The sequence below is a fragment of the Phoxinus phoxinus genome (assembly GCF_949152265.1).
Source record: "Phoxinus phoxinus genome assembly, chromosome: 7".
Lineage (NCBI taxonomy): Eukaryota > Metazoa > Chordata > Actinopteri > Cypriniformes > Leuciscidae > Phoxinus > Phoxinus phoxinus.
In genome coordinates, this window is record NC_136882.1 from 5,805,211 (window position 1) to 5,824,554 (window position 19,344).

General features: G+C 40.9%; 1 protein-coding gene across 1 annotated transcript; it reads left to right on the plus strand.

The window, feature by feature from the left end:
* The first annotated feature begins 338 nt into the window (after window positions 1-338).
* Window positions 339-12,588, plus strand: LOC307002033 (nectin-3-like). The gene is made up of 6 exons (XM_079619248.1): window positions 339-509; window positions 587-922; window positions 5,126-5,428; window positions 6,932-7,037; window positions 11,541-11,680; window positions 11,908-12,588. Exons 1-6 carry the CDS (start codon window positions 431-433, stop codon window positions 12,018-12,020), a joined length of 1,077 nt encoding a protein of 358 aa, XP_079475374.1. The 5' UTR covers window positions 339-430; the 3' UTR covers window positions 12,021-12,588.
* The last annotated feature ends 6,756 nt before the right edge of the window (window positions 12,589-19,344 follow it).

The window sequence follows — 19,344 nt, forward strand, 5'->3', positions numbered from 1 at the left end:
ATAGCGCATTTATTGAACAAAGACAGGGTACACCTTAAAATGTAATTGTGTATTTGGCCCATGAAACTTCCAGCATGGCATGAGTGGTGTATTTAGCTTTTGCCTCTGAAAGAAATAATAAATTGAGAATGAGGAATGCCCTCAAAACTCTGAATAGTATAGTCCCAGTCTGTTTATTGCTGGAGAGTAAGAATCATTTTTGTAATGATTCACATGTAATGTTCATTCTTTAGTGAGCGGGTTGTTGGTCCGGCTCCTCATGCTCTCTCTCCTCCCCTCTGCCCTCCCATCAGCATTTTTCAAATCTAAGAAGTAAACCATCGATGTAAACTTAGGGAACCGCCTTTGATTTGGTTTGTTTTCAGATGTGAGGTAATCGGAGACAGTTGGTTCACACTGAGCACGGAGGAAAGTTGACTTTTAACCCAACATGCACGGCAGAAGAAACACTTTCGATCTATCACTCTATGGTCTGTTTTGGATTTATCTCAAATGCTCCAGCATAGCCGGTAAGTGAAATATTTATAATTTTGTTTATTTTCCAGCAGACATTTACATTTACACACTCTTTTTATTAATTGTGCAGGTGTTAAGATTATTGGCCATGATACAACAGTCACGAACGGAGGGAATGCCACTTTGCTTTGCCATCTGACTGAGACAGAGGAGAATTTAACTCATATCGTCTGGCAGAAACACACAAGAGGAAACCCTGAAACCTTCTTTATCATCCACAAAGATGGGAAAACTGAACACCAAAGTTATTTACAGGACAAGGTCAAATTTGTTGGGGACATTAAAGAGAAGAATGGATCGATTCGGCTGCTGGGAATGTCGCTCCTGGATGATGGGATCTACACTTGCATCTTCAACACATTCCCTAGTGGACAAATTCTGACAAACATCAATGTCACAGTACATGGTAAGACTGCAAATATTATTCTCTGATTCACTTTGGGTTTCAAGTTCAAACAAAAAGGACAAATCTGTCATTTATTAACCCACGTATAGTGTAACTCTCTTTCTTTCATAAAATACACTATTTTTATGCTATTGCAATGATTGGGGACTGAAGCTTTCAAGTTTCAAAAAGGACACAAAAGCACCATTATCATATTCCAAATTCTGTACAGTTTTGTGGAAACGTGAAGAGGGCGTAACATGATGACAAGATTATCAGTTTTTGGATGAACTACTGACAGAAATTGTTTCATGAAGATACAGTATTTTCTCCCACAAACATGGAGTAAATCAACACTTGGAAAGTAAAATTACATTAAAATCTGTTTAGGTGGTGTAATAGGCCCTCTGCTTAGTTCCATGGTTTTGTTTGTATAATTTTATTTTGTTGTTTGTTTTGTTATATGATTCAACATTCAAAGAAACCACACCAAACTCTTTTACAAATGTTAACAGTTTATTTCCCCTGTAACAAACTAGCATATACACACGTAAAATACTGTTGTACTCACATTGTGGGTCACTTTTCAACTGGCAAACCCATGTGCCGCGACGGCTGCCATTTTAAACCTTCCATTTGCCCATTAGAAAGGACTCTTTCATTGTCCGTGACATCACAGGGGGAAATTATAATTTCTCAGATATTATTCTTTGCAATGTTTAGGTATCGCTTTGTAAGTTATAGTGTGATGCATGCGTTGCATATTAATACCATTTGTTTAAAGTATTTGTGTAATTTTATCTTACTTTAAAATTATCATTTAGTTTATAGTACGTTCCAGAAGTGGGAGGAGCCTAACTCTATAAAAGAGCTCCTGGTAGCCATTTTAGAAGAGTTGTTTGGAGTGTGGAATTACTCCTTGTATCTCTGGGCCTGAAGATTGGCATAGCCAGAATACACGTGAACCTCTTATACATTTGAAAAATTAAAATTACTGGGGTGTAAAAATTACAGAAGAGACTTTGTAGAGAGGGGGTTCCTCTGTTCCTTCCCTCTGGGGTGGGTGCAAGAAACAGCCTTGATGAGAACATTAAGCCAAACACCTGTCTGCGTCTCTCTTCGCCTGCAGCTGGCCTGTATGGTAGAGTGGGTCCATTCTTGCAAGAATAAAATATCTTTTCGGTAACGCTTTAGATTACAGCCCGGAAAGTACTGCGTAATTACAATGAAATTACAGTGTAACTTTCGGTAATTACAGTGTACCTATAAAGTACTTATGTGTAAGTATAGGGGAACAATATGTAAAGTCTTGGGAATAAAGGGGTAACAACCAGGAAAATACTGCGTAATTAAAACTAAATTACAGTGTAACTTTCGGTAATTACAGTGTACCTATAAAGTACGTACGTGTAATTATATAGGGGAACAATGTAAAGTTTTGGAATAAAGGGGTAACAACCAGGAAAAAAAAAATTTATTTAGGCAAATTATTAAGTATTTTAGAACTACGGGGTACTTATACTATAATACAATCTTACTTTTGGGAGCAATTTAGCGAGTAGGCTACATAGCCTACACCTTTTTGTAATAATAGTGTATACAAATACATAAAGGCTTTTTTCAAATTACGGGGTAGCCTATATATCAGTGCATTTATAAAGTAGGCTAATTTGTTTTTATTGCAAAGGTGCACTGATTAAGTTGTTTCAAGGCAAGTAAAACTATTGCAACTTTTTTTTTTTTAAATGCTGGGGAAATATACTCTTGTTTCATGTAGTTACGGGGTAAGTACGACATTGCGGGCCGTAAATTAAAGTGGTGCTTCTTACCCTCTTGTTTCATGTAGTTACAGGGTAAGTACAATAAAAACACATGTAAACACACAATCTGATATCACTTGGAAAACTTTATTTGAAAAACAACTTATTTTAAAACGGATTTACAACACTTTCTCTTGCTTGGTTTCCTCCTCCTCTTGTTCCTCTTCTTCTTTCTTTCCACTGATAAATCTTAAGAAGGAATCCCATGTCTCTTGCTATTCTGTATTATGTGTTAAAAGAAAATACAGAACAGAAATGTCCTCACCATTTACTCATCTTTTACCCTCATGTCATCCGAGATGTATATGAATTTCCTTCTTCAGATTAACAATTTTTTTTTTTAGAAAAATATATAATCTCTGTGAATGCATAATGCAAGCCCATGTGTTCCTAAAAGTTGACATCAAACAGCACATACAGCAATAACTAAAGTAATCCATACGACCCCAATGGATGAATCAATGTCTTCTGAAGTGAGACGATAAGTGTTTGTAAGAAAAATACCAAATATTTAAACATTTTAAAGACTATCGCTTCCGTTCCGACCAACTGTCACTTGCGCGTGCATGAGAGGGTTGAGTTCACGCTTGACACGCGTGACGTAAGCGCGCCGAGAAACCGAATGTCGATTTTTTTATTTTTTATTAATGCTCACAACAAAATACAAACAATAACACATAATAATAATGAAAAACAAACAATACAGAAGAACAGAGATGGCAGTTCTCGCGCGAGTTTCACATCTAACTCCCGCGAGAACGTAATGAACGCGTGAAGCTTCACCAAACACGAAGCCAAGCCGACTCTCATGCACTCGCTGGACGCTGGTGACAGTTGGTCGCCAATGGTCGATAGCGAAAAGATGAGTAAATTACGAGAACATTTCTGGGTGTACTGTATTTTCTTTTAATACATAATACAGAATAGCAAAAGACTCATTCTTAAGATTAGGCTAATCAGTGGAATGATAGAAAAAGAAGAAGAGGAACAAGAGGAGGAGGAGGAAGTAGGAAGCCATGCAAAAATGTATACTTTCTGTCAGGACTTTAGTATTTAAAATGAAAAGTTGATTTTAAAAAAGGAATAAAGTCCTTTTTTGAAATAAGTTGTTTTTCAAATAAAGTTTTCCAAGTGATATCAGATTGTGTGTTTACATGTGTTTTTATTGTACTTACCCTGTAACTACATGAAACAAGAGGGTAAGAAGCACCACTTTAATTTACGGCCCGCAATGTCATACTTACCCTGTAACTACAAGAAACAAGAGTATATTTCCCCAGCATTTAAAAAAAAAAAAAAGTTGTAGTTTTACTTGCCTTGAAACAACTTAATCAGTGCACCTTTGCAATAACAACAAATTAGCCTACTTTATAAATGCACTGATATATAGGCTACCCCGTAATTTGAAAAAAGCCTTTATGTATTTGTATACACTATTATTACAAAAAGGTGTATGTAGCCTACTCGCTAAATTGCTCCCAAAAGTAAGATTGTATTATAGTATAAGTACCCCGTAGTTCTAAAATACTTACAGTATAAATAATTTGCCTAAATAAATTTTTTTTTTTCCTGGTTGTTACCCCTTTATTCCAAAACTTTACATTGTTCCCCTATATAATTACACGTACATACTTTATAGGTACACTGTAATTACCGAAAGTTACACTGTAATTTAGTTTTAATTACGCAGTATTTTCCTGGTTGTTACCCCTTTATTCCCAAGACTTTACATATTGTTCCCCTATACTTACACATAAGTACTTTATAGGTACACTGTAATTACCGAAAGTTACACTGTAATTTCATTGTAATTACGCAGTACTTTCCGGGCTGTAATCTAAAGCGTTACCATCTTTTCTTTTAAAGACAAAATAATCTTGATGTTTCTTATGCTTGTGATGCTGTGTTTGTTAAATATTGTTTTTGCCACAACACTACCATGGTTTCACAATATTCGTAATATCGCAAATTAGTTGTATAAATCTCTGCTACGATATTTTCATGTTTTTTTTTTTTTTGGTGTCCTTTTTTGAAGCTTGAAAGTATGGATATTTTTATTTGTGCAAAGGTCCCTTTAGGGGCTCCGTATGAAAGCTTCAGTCCGCCAAAAAACTGACTAACTACTGACAGTAATTCAATGAGTATGAAAAGCTTCAGTCCGCCAAAAAAAGAAGAAGAAAAAAAAGGATTTTCAGTTTTGGATGAACTACTGACAGTAATTACTTAATGAGTATCTTTCCTCTCTCAAATTTGGTAAAATACTTTTTCTTAATCATGTAAAAGTGAAATGGCAGTGCTTGTAGTTAGATATGCACAATATCTGGGCCATATCAATTATTGGCTAATTTTCATGACTCATGGTTCACATGATTCATTTATTGTCTTTTTTTCTCTTCAAATGTAGTTCCTCCTGTGGTGAAAGTAACGGGAAGCACACATGTTGCGGGTCATTACGACGTTACTTTGGCATCATGTGTAGCCTCGAATGCACGGCCTGCAGCAGAAGTGTTGTGGAGATCAGGAGCTCTGAATGACTCTCTGAGAACAGAGACCCGCAGCACACAGCACTCGGACGGGACCGTCACTGTTGTGACCGACATACTGGGTGCACCATCTAAACCATTAAACCAGAAGAAGATCCAGTGTGTGATAAAACACAGCACACTGACAAAGCAGCTTGAACTCGACTACGTGATAAATGTCCACTGTAAGTAGCATACAGTGTTACACACATACAGTAAAAGTCATAAGCTAACATACAAATTAATATAACAGTCAGGGGCATCACTAGGAAGTCTGGACCCCTGTTTATCACATTTGTTTGTTGGTGGTGGAGGAATGGTGGAGGAATGCAGGGGCATTTTTTACTCCTATAAAAAAAGTCATGTTTATGCTTGGACAGAAGTGTAACTTGGTCAGTACAAGGTAGAGCCCTGCATTTCAGCCCGAGCCCGACGGGCCCCGACTTATTTCCCCCCCTAGGGCCGGGCTTCGGGCCAATTTTCACGTCATAGTTCACACGCGGGCCGGGCCTCGGGCCTGTTTTAGGCTTATCCTTCTTTTTATAGCCTATTTCAGACATGTATTAAAATTAAATATGAGAAGTTGACGATGGAAAAACAAACATAGAAAGAAGTTTTAAACCTATCACACTGACATATGACTGACACATGACAGTCTGCTCGCACTCGCGCACACACACACACACGCACGCACGCACACAGGTTTCCCGGCGGCACGACACAAGATTCGCGCGACCGGCTCGCTGTTTTTAGTGTCCCCGCCAGCAGCAGAAGTATAGCGACCGTGACTTCAGCGCAGCTGGAATAGTTCAAGAAAAAAGTACGACTGGATTAAAACCTTCCTCTATGCTGTGATTTTTCTTCACGATGCTCTGTAACTGTTCTTAGCCATGTTAGGGGGCTGTCTTGTTGGTTTTCGTTTGAAAACGACTTTATTTTCATCAGTCTGTTGGAAACTATTGGAAATAAGAATGGCCATGTTCTGTAGTGAAGACTTGATTTTTGAGGTAAGATAATCTGCATGTTTGTTTTTAATTTAATGCCATTTATTTGATTTGTTTAGATTGTAGGCTATAGCTCATTTCGTTTGCGAGCGCTGTTGCGACTGTGAGCAGCAGAGCAGTTTGCCTCAGCTTTTAAAAAATGATAATAAACGTTTAAACTATAACTGTCTATATGTGATATGCTTAAGGTGTTTTATGGATTTTATTGTAGCCAAGTAAAGTGTTGATTTGAGAGGCTAAATGGATCAAACATGTTTAACTCGCTGTCGGCTGCTTGGTCGTCAATAAAAAAACAAAAAGAAACCGAACATTTGTCTAAATTAACTTAATAAAGAAATGAAAAGAAACATAACTAACAAAATGGACCTATTTTAATGGCTGCAAATAGCTAGTTTGCCCTAGGCCAGGCTACAGCTGTGTATATATAAAAATAAAATAAAAAAACGGGCGCTGGTCGGACTCGGGCTGATAATTATGATGAGCTGTCGGACACGGGCCGGGCTAGGGCCTGAGCGTCTCGGGCCAGGGCCGGGCTAGGGCCTAGATTTGAGGCCCGTGCAGGGCTCTAGTACAAGGTCATGTTTCCATCCTGTAACTAAGCATACCTAAAAGTCAATGCCGCATGAACAATGTTTATGGTAAGCCAATATTATTATAATTTTCATATTTTCTTTATTCTCTTAGATCCTCCAGAATTGGTGGTGATAATCCCTGATGATCCAACAGAGGCTGAAGAATATCACTGTTTAGTGGATTGTAACCCAACACCGACTAGCTACACCTGGATCAAGTAATTAAGTCCTTAGTTCCCTTTCAGTTGGTCACGTTTGACTTTACGTGGACGCCCCCGACGTATTTGGATCACACCACGGAGCCTATCATCTTCAAGGGTTATTAGAACGAGCCAATACACATTGGCGTACGATATTTGCATCTCACACTCTGCCACGCAGCGCGGGTATAAATAGGAAGCGGATCCACGCACACTTTTTGTCTTTCTTTTTTTGGGAGTTTTTTGGCCAGTGTTGCAATGGCAATTTCCCCTGTGTGCTTCGGCACCTGAAAGAGCTCTATCCTGAAAGAGTAACACAGGTGTGACTGCGAGCTTCTCAAGATATCATAATCACCTGGATGATATATTTCTGGGTGCGGTCGTTCCCTGGAGGTCATGGTCATGAACACTGCATCACGTGTCTGGGCATTCAGCACGCTGAAGAAGCATTTGTGGATGACTCATGTTCCCATTGCGGGGATATGACCATCGTGGTGTTACGGTCGAGACTCCTATACCTCAAACGAGGTGTGGTGCCCTTACCTATGCCTCGATCTAGTTCTTCTTTTGGCCAACTCCAAAAGAGGGCTACTTAGGACGAATAGCCAGGGTGACTTGAAGATCACTGACTTTGGTGACAGTGACTTGTGGGTTTCCCCGCCCGGTACCCAATCCCTGTGGGCCCCTCACTCTCAAACCCTGCAAGCCGCGGAGCCTCCGGCTAAGTGCGCTGGCCCCTTTCATGACAGGCCTGTCGTTTTGTTCGGGGCTCCCCCTGCCGATCAGATGTCAATCGCAGCATCTGAGGGTGAGCTTGAGCTGGAGATGAGGACTCGGCTGCACTTACTCCTTCTGGGAGAGTTGCCACTATGTGGAATCCTCCACTGTGTCCCGAACCCTCGAGGTTGGACGATTGGTATCTCGGGGTGGGTCGTGCTGGTTCTCAACCAGTGCCTTTCTTCCCGGAAGTGGATGAAGAGGTTACCAGGTCGTGGACGACACCTTTTTCTGCCCGAAACAGACCTGGTACCTCCTCCCCCCTCACTACCCTTGACGGTGTAGTGGCCAAAGAGATAACGATTTAGCGGTGTCCGGCGACCGCTACTTCCTGGAGGGGTAATCTGCAACTCCCATCCCAGGCCTGTAAGTTCTCGTTCACTCTAACGGGCAACGCTTACAGAGCCTGTGGACAGGCTGCCTCCTCCTTGCATGCCATGGCATTGCTGCAGGTCCAATGGCACTCATGGACATGCACAAGGGTAGCCCTCACCGTGAGCTCATGGATGAGCTCCGTACGGCAACCGACTTCTCCCTCCGAGCGTCGAAAGTTGCCGCACGTTCAGTCGGTCAGGCGATGTCCACTCTTGTGGTACAGGAATGGCTAAACCTGGCTGATATGATGGAGACCAAAACATATCGGTTCCTGGACTCCCCCATTTCCCAGGCCGGCTTCTTTGGCGACGCAGTGGAGAACTTTGCCCAGCAGTTCTCTGCTGCCCAGAAGCAGACAAAGCCAATTTGACACATCCTGCCCCGCGCCAGCTGCTGCCTCTGCTTCCGCCTGGTCTGCGCAGCAGCCTTCTCCCAGACCACAGCGTGGAGCCGGCCACAGCAAGGCCGCCCAGCCCGTCCTAGCCGCTGTCAAGTCAGATGGCAAGCGCAAATTCAAGCGACCCTGAGACGGGCAACCCAGGGATGCAGGAAGTATCTCTTCAGGTGTCTGCATCACTTCCTCCCCTGGACGAGGGCCAGGTGGAGAATCTTCAGTTTGTTTTCTGTTCTGTTCTGTCCTGTACTGTTCTGCCAATGGCCCTACAGCCAATAAAAGAGCAATGTCCTCTGTCCCTGGGCCCCAAGAGGGCGAGGTTGGCGGTGTGTGTCTTGCCACCCTCAGCCCCCTCTTACAACGTCAGCCGGCAGCCTGATGCGGGTCGAGGCCGCGAGTATGCAGGTAACCCACTAAGGGCCGCTGTACCGTCCGAGTCGGGTCCCTGCCTTCCACCTCGCTGCCCCACTGCGGATACGTCTGTTGTCCCGTTGGTCCCCCTTGCTCGGTGCCTGGGAGCCTGGCTAGAGCTTCCCAGCCTGTCCAGCTGGCTCATCCGGACCATCAGACTTGGCTACGCCATTCAGTTCGCACGGCACCCGCCCAAGTTCAGGGGTGTCCGCTTCACCTCCGTAGTGAACGCGGCTGCCCATGTCTTGGGAGCGGAGATCGCAGATCGTTGCGTACATCAACCATCAGGGATGTCGCAACTCTACCGCCATCTCCTTCTATGGAGACAGAAGCATCTGAGCAGCAGCTCTACTGTAGAGGGAGTCCAAGTCATGACAGAGTCCAATTATTTCCAGGTCCATGATAGTTTCAAGACCATTGCTGCGTCTCAATTCGCCTACTTATATTACACTCTAAAAGTATGTACTATTTTTCTGATATTTTTGAGTGTGTAGCAGAAAAGTAGATAAGCTTTGGGACATACTATCACGTCATAAAATAGCGTCCTTAACGGTTGCTCTCTGTTGCTTAGCTACACGCATCCTGTCACGTAAACTGAGCCGTCAATGATTTTGTCAAATATAAAATCCTTCACATTTAATTTCATGTAATTTCCTACTGTATCGGAGACAAATGCAGAAGCACGTTGATTTGCAGTTGCGGGTCTTTCATGCAGAGACTCTCCTCATATATAGATGGTAGCACAGGCAAGTTACTGCTTGCTAAGCATTTCTGCTTGCCGCACCTCCGACGGTGCCATTGCGGGTAGCTGCAGGGTCATCAGCCGGGAGCCACCCGTCATTGATGTTTCGCTCCATTATTCCCGGAACATCTCACGGTGGTGGAGCAACGGCAGGGACGTCTCCCTGCCGCCCCCTGCAGCTGACCCTAGGACCCTTGCTTTCCCCACGCCTGGTCTTTCCTTCTTAGCCAAAGCCAAAAGCTTCCCTGCTCGGCCTCCTCGGCCAGATCTTTCAGAGCCTTTCTGAGTTTGGGCCCGGTGACTCCCATGCTCTTCAGGAAGCGCTGCGTGGATGCTCCCACAAACCCCCTACAGCCGACTTCCACCGGGTAGATGACAGCTGACCATCCAGCCTCTCTGCATTCGGCTGTGAGGTCGAGGTACCGATCTTTTTTCCTCTCAAAGGCTGCCTCCATTCCTCCCTCCCACGGGACAGTGAGCTCTGCCAAAATTACCGCCCGGGCTGTGGCAGACCAGAGAATGATGTCTGGTCGAAGATTGGTTGTGGCGATCTCTGTTGGAAACCTGAGCTGCCGATCGAGGTCCACTCTCAGGTTCCACTCGCAACTGCCTGCCAGGGCTGATCTCTGTGGCTGCATGATGTTAGGGGGCCCTCCTCCCTCTCTGACAAAGTGGATCGGCCTTGATGTTGGTGGTAGGCGCTCCCTGGCTGCTTCCGCCCTGCGTACCTCCAGGATCTCTGCCAGCTTCCGCAGGACTCGGTCGTGGCGCCACCTGTACCGACCCTGGGTCAGTGCTGTTTTGCAGCTTGATAAGATGTGCTGCAGGCTCGGATTTGGGGCATTGCAAAGTTGACAGCTCTCATCTGAGCCATACCACATACAGAGGTTGCTAGGGCTCGGGAGGGTGTCGTAGGTGGACCTTATGAGGAAACTCAGCCTGGCTTGGGGGATCTTCCACATGTCGGCCCATCCTACGGTCCTGCGTATTACTCCTTCCCAGGTCGTCCAGCGTCCTTGCTGACGTTGGCTAAGGGCTTTGATCTGATAATTCTCCTCCTCTGTCCTGGCCACCTCGGAAATAACTAACTCTTTCCTCTCCTTCCTTGTGGCTTTGGACCACATCTTCGGAGCAGTCCCCCACCCCAGGCCAGTTCTCCCTGACTGTGTCCTGCCAACAATCTCTTGGTGTTTCAGCCTGCTGATAGCCTGATCAACTGCTGGTTCTGCCCTCCACTTGCGACCTGTTCGGACTGGGGCTTTGGTGTTCTGCACAGATGGGTCTGACGAGTCTCTCAGCTCTAGAACAAGCCTCGCCTTCTCCTGTCTGTAGCCCAACAGGATTGACCTCAGTGGCAATTGAAGTGCATTCCTCCCAAACAGGCCAACGCTGGAGAGGCTCCGGGGTAAGCCCAGCCACTTCCTGATGTAGTTGTTAGCTTTTGAGTCCATCTTCTGCACAGTGGAGGAGGTATTAATGCATAATGCATTTAAAAGTTAATGGCCAAACGGATCGTTATAAAAGTTCACATTGTTGTTGGTAAAAGATCGATGCTTGGGTTTTAAATCTTATATCATAAATTTAAACTGGCCCATTGAAAGGCTCGCACTGGCCCGACAGTGGAAATGCGGCTCATACTGATTTCTACTTCAATAAAAAAAGAAAAGTGGAAACAAAAGTGCAATGCGTCAATCCAGTAAGGAGACTACACAAAATAATAGGTGCACTTTCAAGTTTCAAGTTTCTAGATTATTGCCTTTTACCATTTTACATCACATGTATACTTTCTTATAATGTCTCTCTCTCGTGTCTTCATTAACAGAGTGAATGGAAGTACTCCACATTCTGAAGGCAATAAACTTTTCATCCCAAAATCCTCCTCTGATTTAAATGGTGTGTACATCTGTACAGCATCAAACAAGTATGGAAGAGTGTCAGGTGTGCTCTATGTGGATAACACTGGTAAGCCCTTTAAAATCTTTACTTTTTAAAATAGGCCTAGTTATTTTATTTTTCCTTATTTTATTCATATTAATCTTCTGTTCTATTTCATTCTAGTCTAGTCTATACATGTATGCATTTATGAACAGAAGTAAATCAACACAGAGACAACAATAGTCATAGACAAAACTTAAATATGTAACCTGACAGTTCTCCACTCTTTTTCCCGATCCCTTATTGTTTTGTAGGATCCACTGATGTCTGTTGGGGTCTGTTGGGTTTAATCTACATCTGTGCCATCCTGGGGTTTACTGTGGTTTTACTCTCAAAATATTTCTCGAGTTCTAAAGTTCTACTGTAGTCAAAGTATATTTTAATAAAGAAAGCAATATTAATTAGACATCATCATCATCTCATGGTAAAATCAACCACAGCCTGTGTTGTGACAGAAGAGTGCTGGGGAAGTACCTCAAAAACTTCAGATTACTTCTCTAAAATTGTACAAAAAATGTGTCAAAGTAAACACTAATTACTTTCACATTGCTTTCTATAACATTTAAAAATGTTCAAATGACACCCAATAGTACTTTAAGGTAAATACAATATTACAAAAAAGAAATTGGCATTTTTTCTTCTGAAAATGCCAATTTCTATGTCTGTATCTGCCCATGTCATGTTTTATGACTGTTTCAATGCTTGTGTGTAAATTATGTGTGCATCTGTTTAATTTGTACCATGTTATTCTTGGGTGTGTTTGAGTTCACTCATTTTTAAAAGCTGTTACTGTCTACAAACTGAACAAGGAAGACATGTGACAAATGAATACAAACTGAAAGTCTATGAATAACAAAACTATGATAGAATATACAGTTTGTACAGTATAAAAACCATTACGCCTATGAATGTCCTCACAAGGATAGCAAAACAAACCTGTGTGTGTGTGTGTGTGTGTGTGTGTGTAACCCTACATTATAGGGACAAAATGTCCCCACAAAGATGGCAATATTGAAATGAGAGGCTTGTTTGATCAAGTTGATCAACTCTTGTTATCCCAGTCTCATCAGTTGAGGCTAAAAATAAGTTTCAGTGCTCTTAGGAGACTGAAAACATGTCTCAGAACAATGGCACAAGTGTCCTGTCCAACAGGACAAACTGGACAGTATTGATGTGAAACAAATATGCCATAGAAAAAAAATACTGTCAATGGGATCCATCAACTGTCTGGTTGCAGTTTAAAATATCTTCCTTTGTGTTCAAAAGAAGAAAGAAATTCATACAGGTTTGAAACACAACTTGAGGGTGAGTAAATGATGACAGAATTGACAGATGCAGACGTGTTTGGCTTCTTCAAAAAGCAAGCATCAAGACAGTAGACACATTGACATGAACTATTGCATTGCACTATGAACGGAGTAAAAGGAGCTAAAGTCTTAACAAAACTCTTAACGAAAGTCTGAATTTAGATTCTTCTGATTTATCTAATTTTAGACCCATCCCTAACCTTTCGTTTTTAGTTAAAATTCTAGAGAAAGTTTTTCTCCACCAACGTTTTGGTCAATACAAAATCTTTGAAATGTTTCATTCAGGATTTTAGGAAATTTCATTCTACTGAGACGGCTCTTTTAAAGGTGCACTGTGTAATTTTAGCGGCATCTAGTGGTGAGTTTGTAAATTGCACCCAACAGAAGTTACGGCGGCCGACAGGAAGTGATGCCGTCGTCTGAGACAGCAGAGAGTAGCCAGTTCAGCAATGATGTTTCTTTACAAAGATAAATTAAGAAATTATGTGTACTTGATTATTCAGTAAAACGATATGTTATTGCGAATATTAATGTTACTTGTTCATCATTGTGTCAGTGTTTTATTCGCTGACTTTAGCTCGCTTTTTTGCATGAATAACAACATAGTAACGAAACGCATTTGTCTGATTAGGGCCACTGTAGAAACATGGTGGTGCACATTTCAATGTAAGGTGACCCGCGGTGTATGTAGATATACAAACATAATGGTTGATTATGTAAGGTCTTTATAGACTACTGAAAACATAGTTTTGCATTTGATATTGCATTTCAGATCCTCCTAAATATTACACAATGCTTAGTTAGTTAGTTTATTATTAGCCATTTCAACAAAGTTGATAGGAATTTGTTTTGGATCAACGCTCACATACAGCTTCATTGACATAATACACTGACATTACAGCGCATTTCACACATATTTCACAACAACAACAAATACACAGACATAAAAGCCTCATATTGCACATGAGATGAAATAGCCGAATGATCAGATGAAGGGTGCTTGGATAAAAGAAAGCATTCAATATCCTAGCCTCAGACCATGTTTAGGTGACGTATGGCCTGAGGATAGGTACTGTCTCTGAAGCGTGATGTTCTGCTGGTAATGCTTCTATACCTCTTGCCTGATGGCAAAATGTTAAATAAATGATTTGCTGGGTGGGAGGAGTCAGTGGTGATGCACCTTTAAAAGTGTTAATTATGTTCAGTAAGCCACTGACTCCTTTGAAACTTGAGCTGCATTTGATACTGTAGACCACAATGTTCTTTTGTCCTGCTCAGAACAGGTTGTTGGCATAAGTGGATCTGCCCTAAGTTGCTTTCAATCATATCTTACAAACACGAGTTTCTCTGTCAATATTGGGCAATTTTACCCTGGTTCTGTCCCTCTGACATGTGGTGTACCCCAAGGCTCTACCCTGGCTCCCATATTATTTTCCCTCAGTATGCTCTGACTTGGTACCATCTTTGAGAAATATGGTATAAGTTACCATTGTTAAGCAGACGACACAAAAATATATCTCTTCTCAACTTCTCAAGTCTGAATTAGAGTAAAATAGAGATTGTGGTATTTACCCCTTCTGATGCCCAAAGTATACCAAACTTCTTAGCACCTTATATCAGGCCATATGTGAAAAATCTGGGTGTTTTACTGGACAGTGCATTAAAGCTGGACAGACAAGTTAATGAAGTTGTGAAGTCAAGTTTCTATCAATTACGTGCCCTGGTAAAAACAAAGTCCTTTATCTCTTTTAATAATTTTGAAAGAGTTTTCCATGCTTTTTTCACCACAAGGCTTGACTATTGCACATCTCTATTTGGGGATTAGTCCATTTTATGTGCTTTTCTTTCTTTCTTTTTATTAGTTTAGTTTTAACTGCCAGAGTCTTAATGGGAACTCGTAAGCCTGAGCACATCTGATCTACAGTCTCTACATTGGTTGCCCGTTCGCCACAGAATTGATTTTAAAGTGCTTTTATTGTTTTTTTAAATCTTTGCATGGTTTAGCACCCCAATACCTCTCTGACCTGTTTATTGACTCTCAACCAGGGAGAGCTCTTAGTGGTCCCTAAAACCAGACTAAAGTCTAGGGGTGACCGGGCATTTTCACCGAGACTTTGGAACAGTTTACCTGTTCAAATCAGAACTGCTCCCACAATATCTATTTTTAAATCGAAATTAAAAAAGTGTATTGTTGTATAGCGAACACGGTTTAAGAGTACCACAAAATGTAGACTTATAATACAGAGGGGAAATCTATTATCTTTATAATAGAACACGAATCAGTATAGACTGATCGCAAAACTCTTGAGGACACGACTATAAGTGGGCTTTATAGTTACCACGGGATTATCTATATATCTTGGATAGGATGTATAATAATTTGGAATGGTATTAATCGTGAGATCCATCGCAAGATTCAATTGTTTCACTTCAAAAGGGGGCTCAGTAAAGCAGCAATGCCTGAGGGCATGAAACATCCAGTCATTTTGGAAAAAAGACCAACATATCTCCACTCCCATTCTTCGCCATATTCATGAGCAAATTTGACATTGTGGAAGAAATCACCTGCTTTCTAGACTTCGTCAGCGGTATTGGATCACTAGCGCAAATGCTGCTGCTAGAAAGATTATTTCATCCTGCGTCATTTGTAGACGTTTTAGAGGAAAGCTGGGTGAACAAAAGATGGCAGATTTGCCAAAAGACAGACTCCAACCTGACCTCGCACCATTCACAAATGTGGGTGTTGTTGACTACTTCAGGCCCTTTGAAGTGAAGAGAGGCCGCAGCTTCATAAAACGCTATGGTGTTATCTTCACCTGCATGGCCAGCAGGGCAGTGCATTTGGAAATAGCATATTCATTAGATACCAGTTCTTGCATCAATGCACTGCGCAGATCTATATCCAGAAGAGGCCAGGTATCGCACATCAGATCAGACAACTGAACTAATTTTGTAGGAACAGAACGTGAGCTGAGAGAGGCTCTGTCTGCTCTTAATAACCAAAAAATTCAAAATGCATTACTTCAGTCAGGAGTGAAATGGAGCTTCAACACTCCTTTTTATTTTTTTATTTTTTATTTTTTGGCCCGCCACCCAAAGGGGGAAAAAAGGTTTAGAAATGTTATGCATGGGTGTCGATAGTGTATGCCTATGTGTATGTATGAAGTGATAGCTGTAGGGACAAAAGAAAAAAAAAGGGGGAAAAAAGGAAAAAAAAGAAAAAAAAAGTATAAATTTATATAACGGATAAATATATATATATTATAAATATAAATATATAATAAATATTCCAGTATGTGTCTGGAAATGTACTCGGCTTGTAGTTATATTTATGTGGTATTAAGAAATGTCCAAGATGTCAAAAATGGGGACCAGGTGTCTTCAAAGGCTGATATCTGCCTCCTCCTGTGTGCATTATGTTTCTCCATTGAAATGTGTTCTGAGATTAAATTTGTCCAGTGATTGATATGGCAAGATTTCTTTGATTTCCAGTTTTGGAGAACTTCAACACTCCTACTGCATCACATCACGGCGTAACATGGGAACGAATCATTCGCATGGTCAGACAGGTGCTGAACTCAGTCCTTCGTCAGCAAAGTGTGGATGATGAGGGGTTACAAACTCTTCCATGTGATGTGGAAGCCACATTAAATGACCGTCCCATCACCAAAGTGTCAAATGATCCTAACGATCTGGAACCTTTGACCCCAAATCACATCCACCTGTTGAAAGGTAAACCTGCACTCCCACCTGGGCTTTTCGAGAAGAGTGATTTATACACAAAACGACGTTGGAGGCAAGTTCAGTTCTTATCGGATCTTCTTCAATTCATCCATGCAAGTCAATCCACACAAAAAAATGTTTTGGCTTCGTAATCTTTAATCAAAATCTGAACATGCCCCTCCCCTCTGCATTGGAGGACCTTCCCTGATGACGTAGGCTTGACGGTTTTGGTGTCTGCTTAAAAGGATAGTTCACTTTAAAATTAAAATTCTTACTCACCCTCAAGTTGTTTCAAACCTGTATTAATTTATTTCTTCTGCTGAACACAAAGAAAGATATTTTGAAGAATGTCAGTAACCAAACAGTAGTCTGTACCCATTGACTTCCATAGTATATTTTTTTCCTACTATGGAAGTCAATGGGTACAGTCTACTGTTTGGTTACTGACATTCTTCAAAATATCTTTCTTTGTGTTCAGCAGAAGAAATAAGTTAATACAGGTTTGAAACAACTTGAGGGTGAGTAAATGATGACAGAATTTTTATTTTAAAGTGAACTATCCCTTTAACATCCGTAACCACGGCCCTCCAACTGACAGTGTGTTGAATTAAACACCTACTTTTCTAGATCCAATCAGGTGCTAGTTGGGAAAAAAAGCCACGCCCACAATTTTTCCTCATTTAGTATTCCGTTTCTCTCGGAATTACGTCACAACACTGAGATAAAGTCGGTTGCAACTTCCGGTTCACGCGGACTTTAACCAGGAAAATGTAACATGCATTTGCATTTGATTAAAAAAAAGAGCGGCAGTGACGCCACAGACAAACGTGTACTTTTGAAAGGGTAACGCTGCAGTAACTGTTATATTTAGTTAGTTTTGTTATTCATGGATGGACTTATTCACGTGTCTTCCTTGTTCAATTTTCCTGCTCCTCGTGTGTGTTTTTGGATTCAGCTGTGTGTAATGATGTAGTCTGGTTTGTGTTTGCTATAAGTTGAATCCCCACATTCATTCTCTGTTCGGTGTGTTTCTCTGCCCTTATTGGATTATCTTGTCAGTAGCTATATGGATGTATTAAACTTTGTGTTCTTCTAGTCTTCGTCTGTCTGTCTGCTACACACACGTCCTGTATTGTGACAGTAACAGTTTTTGTACCTTTTTTTTCTGAGAGTGTACTCAAACACAACCAAGAATAACATGGTAAAAATGAAACAGATGCACATATAATTCACACACAAGCATTGAAACGGTCCTGAAACATAACATAGGCTAGGCAGGTAACATGTAGCACTGGGGCCTGTTTCAGAAAGGAGGTTAAGTGAAAACTCTGAGTATGTTAACCCTGAAATGAGGGAAACTCTGGGTTTTCCGTTTCAGAATGGGAGGTATATCAAACCCGAGAAAGCAGAGTAAGTCAAGCCCGTTTCTGAAAGAGAGGTAACTTATACTCAGAGTCAGTTACCATGGCAACTTACTCTGTGAACCTAACCTGGTCGGGAGCAGGTTTTCTTCAGTAAACCCAGAGTTTCTTGCGGTCTCCTCCCCTTTTTTAAAGAGGAAGCGGTGTGTAAACACTTAATTCATTCTTTCTGTACATTTATTCATTGCTGTTTTTACTGTTGTTTTTGCACACATTTTTTTATAAGATGAATATAACTCCTTAACTGGCAACTGAAAATACAGTAGATTAGAGTTACATCATGTAGTTCTAAACAAATTCTACAGAATTAAACTGTGGCATTTACTGACAGTCACTGAAGTGTGTTCATCTGTGCACCAGAAGTTGATGGACCCTGGGGGGTATATATTATATATTATAAATATATTATATTAATAATGTTATTATTAATAATGTTATATTAATAAACATTATATTAATAATATTATATTCATATTTAACATTACCTCTGGCCTCTCTGTGGCAGCAGAAACTGTTTCTTCATCCCCATCATCCTGTGAAGATGAGCATTTGGTTGAGAACACTTTATAATAGGCCTAATATTTATTTTTCTGGTGTGTTGAGTAGGCTACTTACAACTGCCTGGGGTTCTGTTGGGACAGGAGGCTCCAAAAGACAGATATTACCATCAGAATCTTTTGGGACCAACGAAAAACCCAACCCAAAGTAAAATATCAAAAATACCCTAAAAAATAACATGTCAAATGTTTGTAAAGTCAGATAGCCTACACCCATGATATGCTCAAGCCTTACCTGATTGTATTATGGTTTTATATTTTTTTATTTTCAGCTGCTGCCACATTCTTTTAATGCCTGCAGGATTGCACATAGCCTACATGAAAATTAAAATGAGGTTGAATAACTGTTCTTCCAGTTTCACCTGATATTATAACAGTTACTCTAAAATAGTTATTAATTACTACCTACAAATGACATCTTCAACAGTGTAATTAGATTAATGTAATAATTACTATCTTTAGAAAGTATTGGTCTACTTATTATTAATTATTAAGTCCCATATCAACCTCAACCACTTGAACAATACAATGAGGAGAGACAAGAAACTGCACTTTTAATGCTTTCAAAATGAACAATATACAATTGCATGAATTATTCTTGAATTGACCAAAGTGTGTAGAGGGAGAAGGTTACATTCAAAATATACCTTTTAAAAATGTATGTTAAATCCACTATTGTTTTA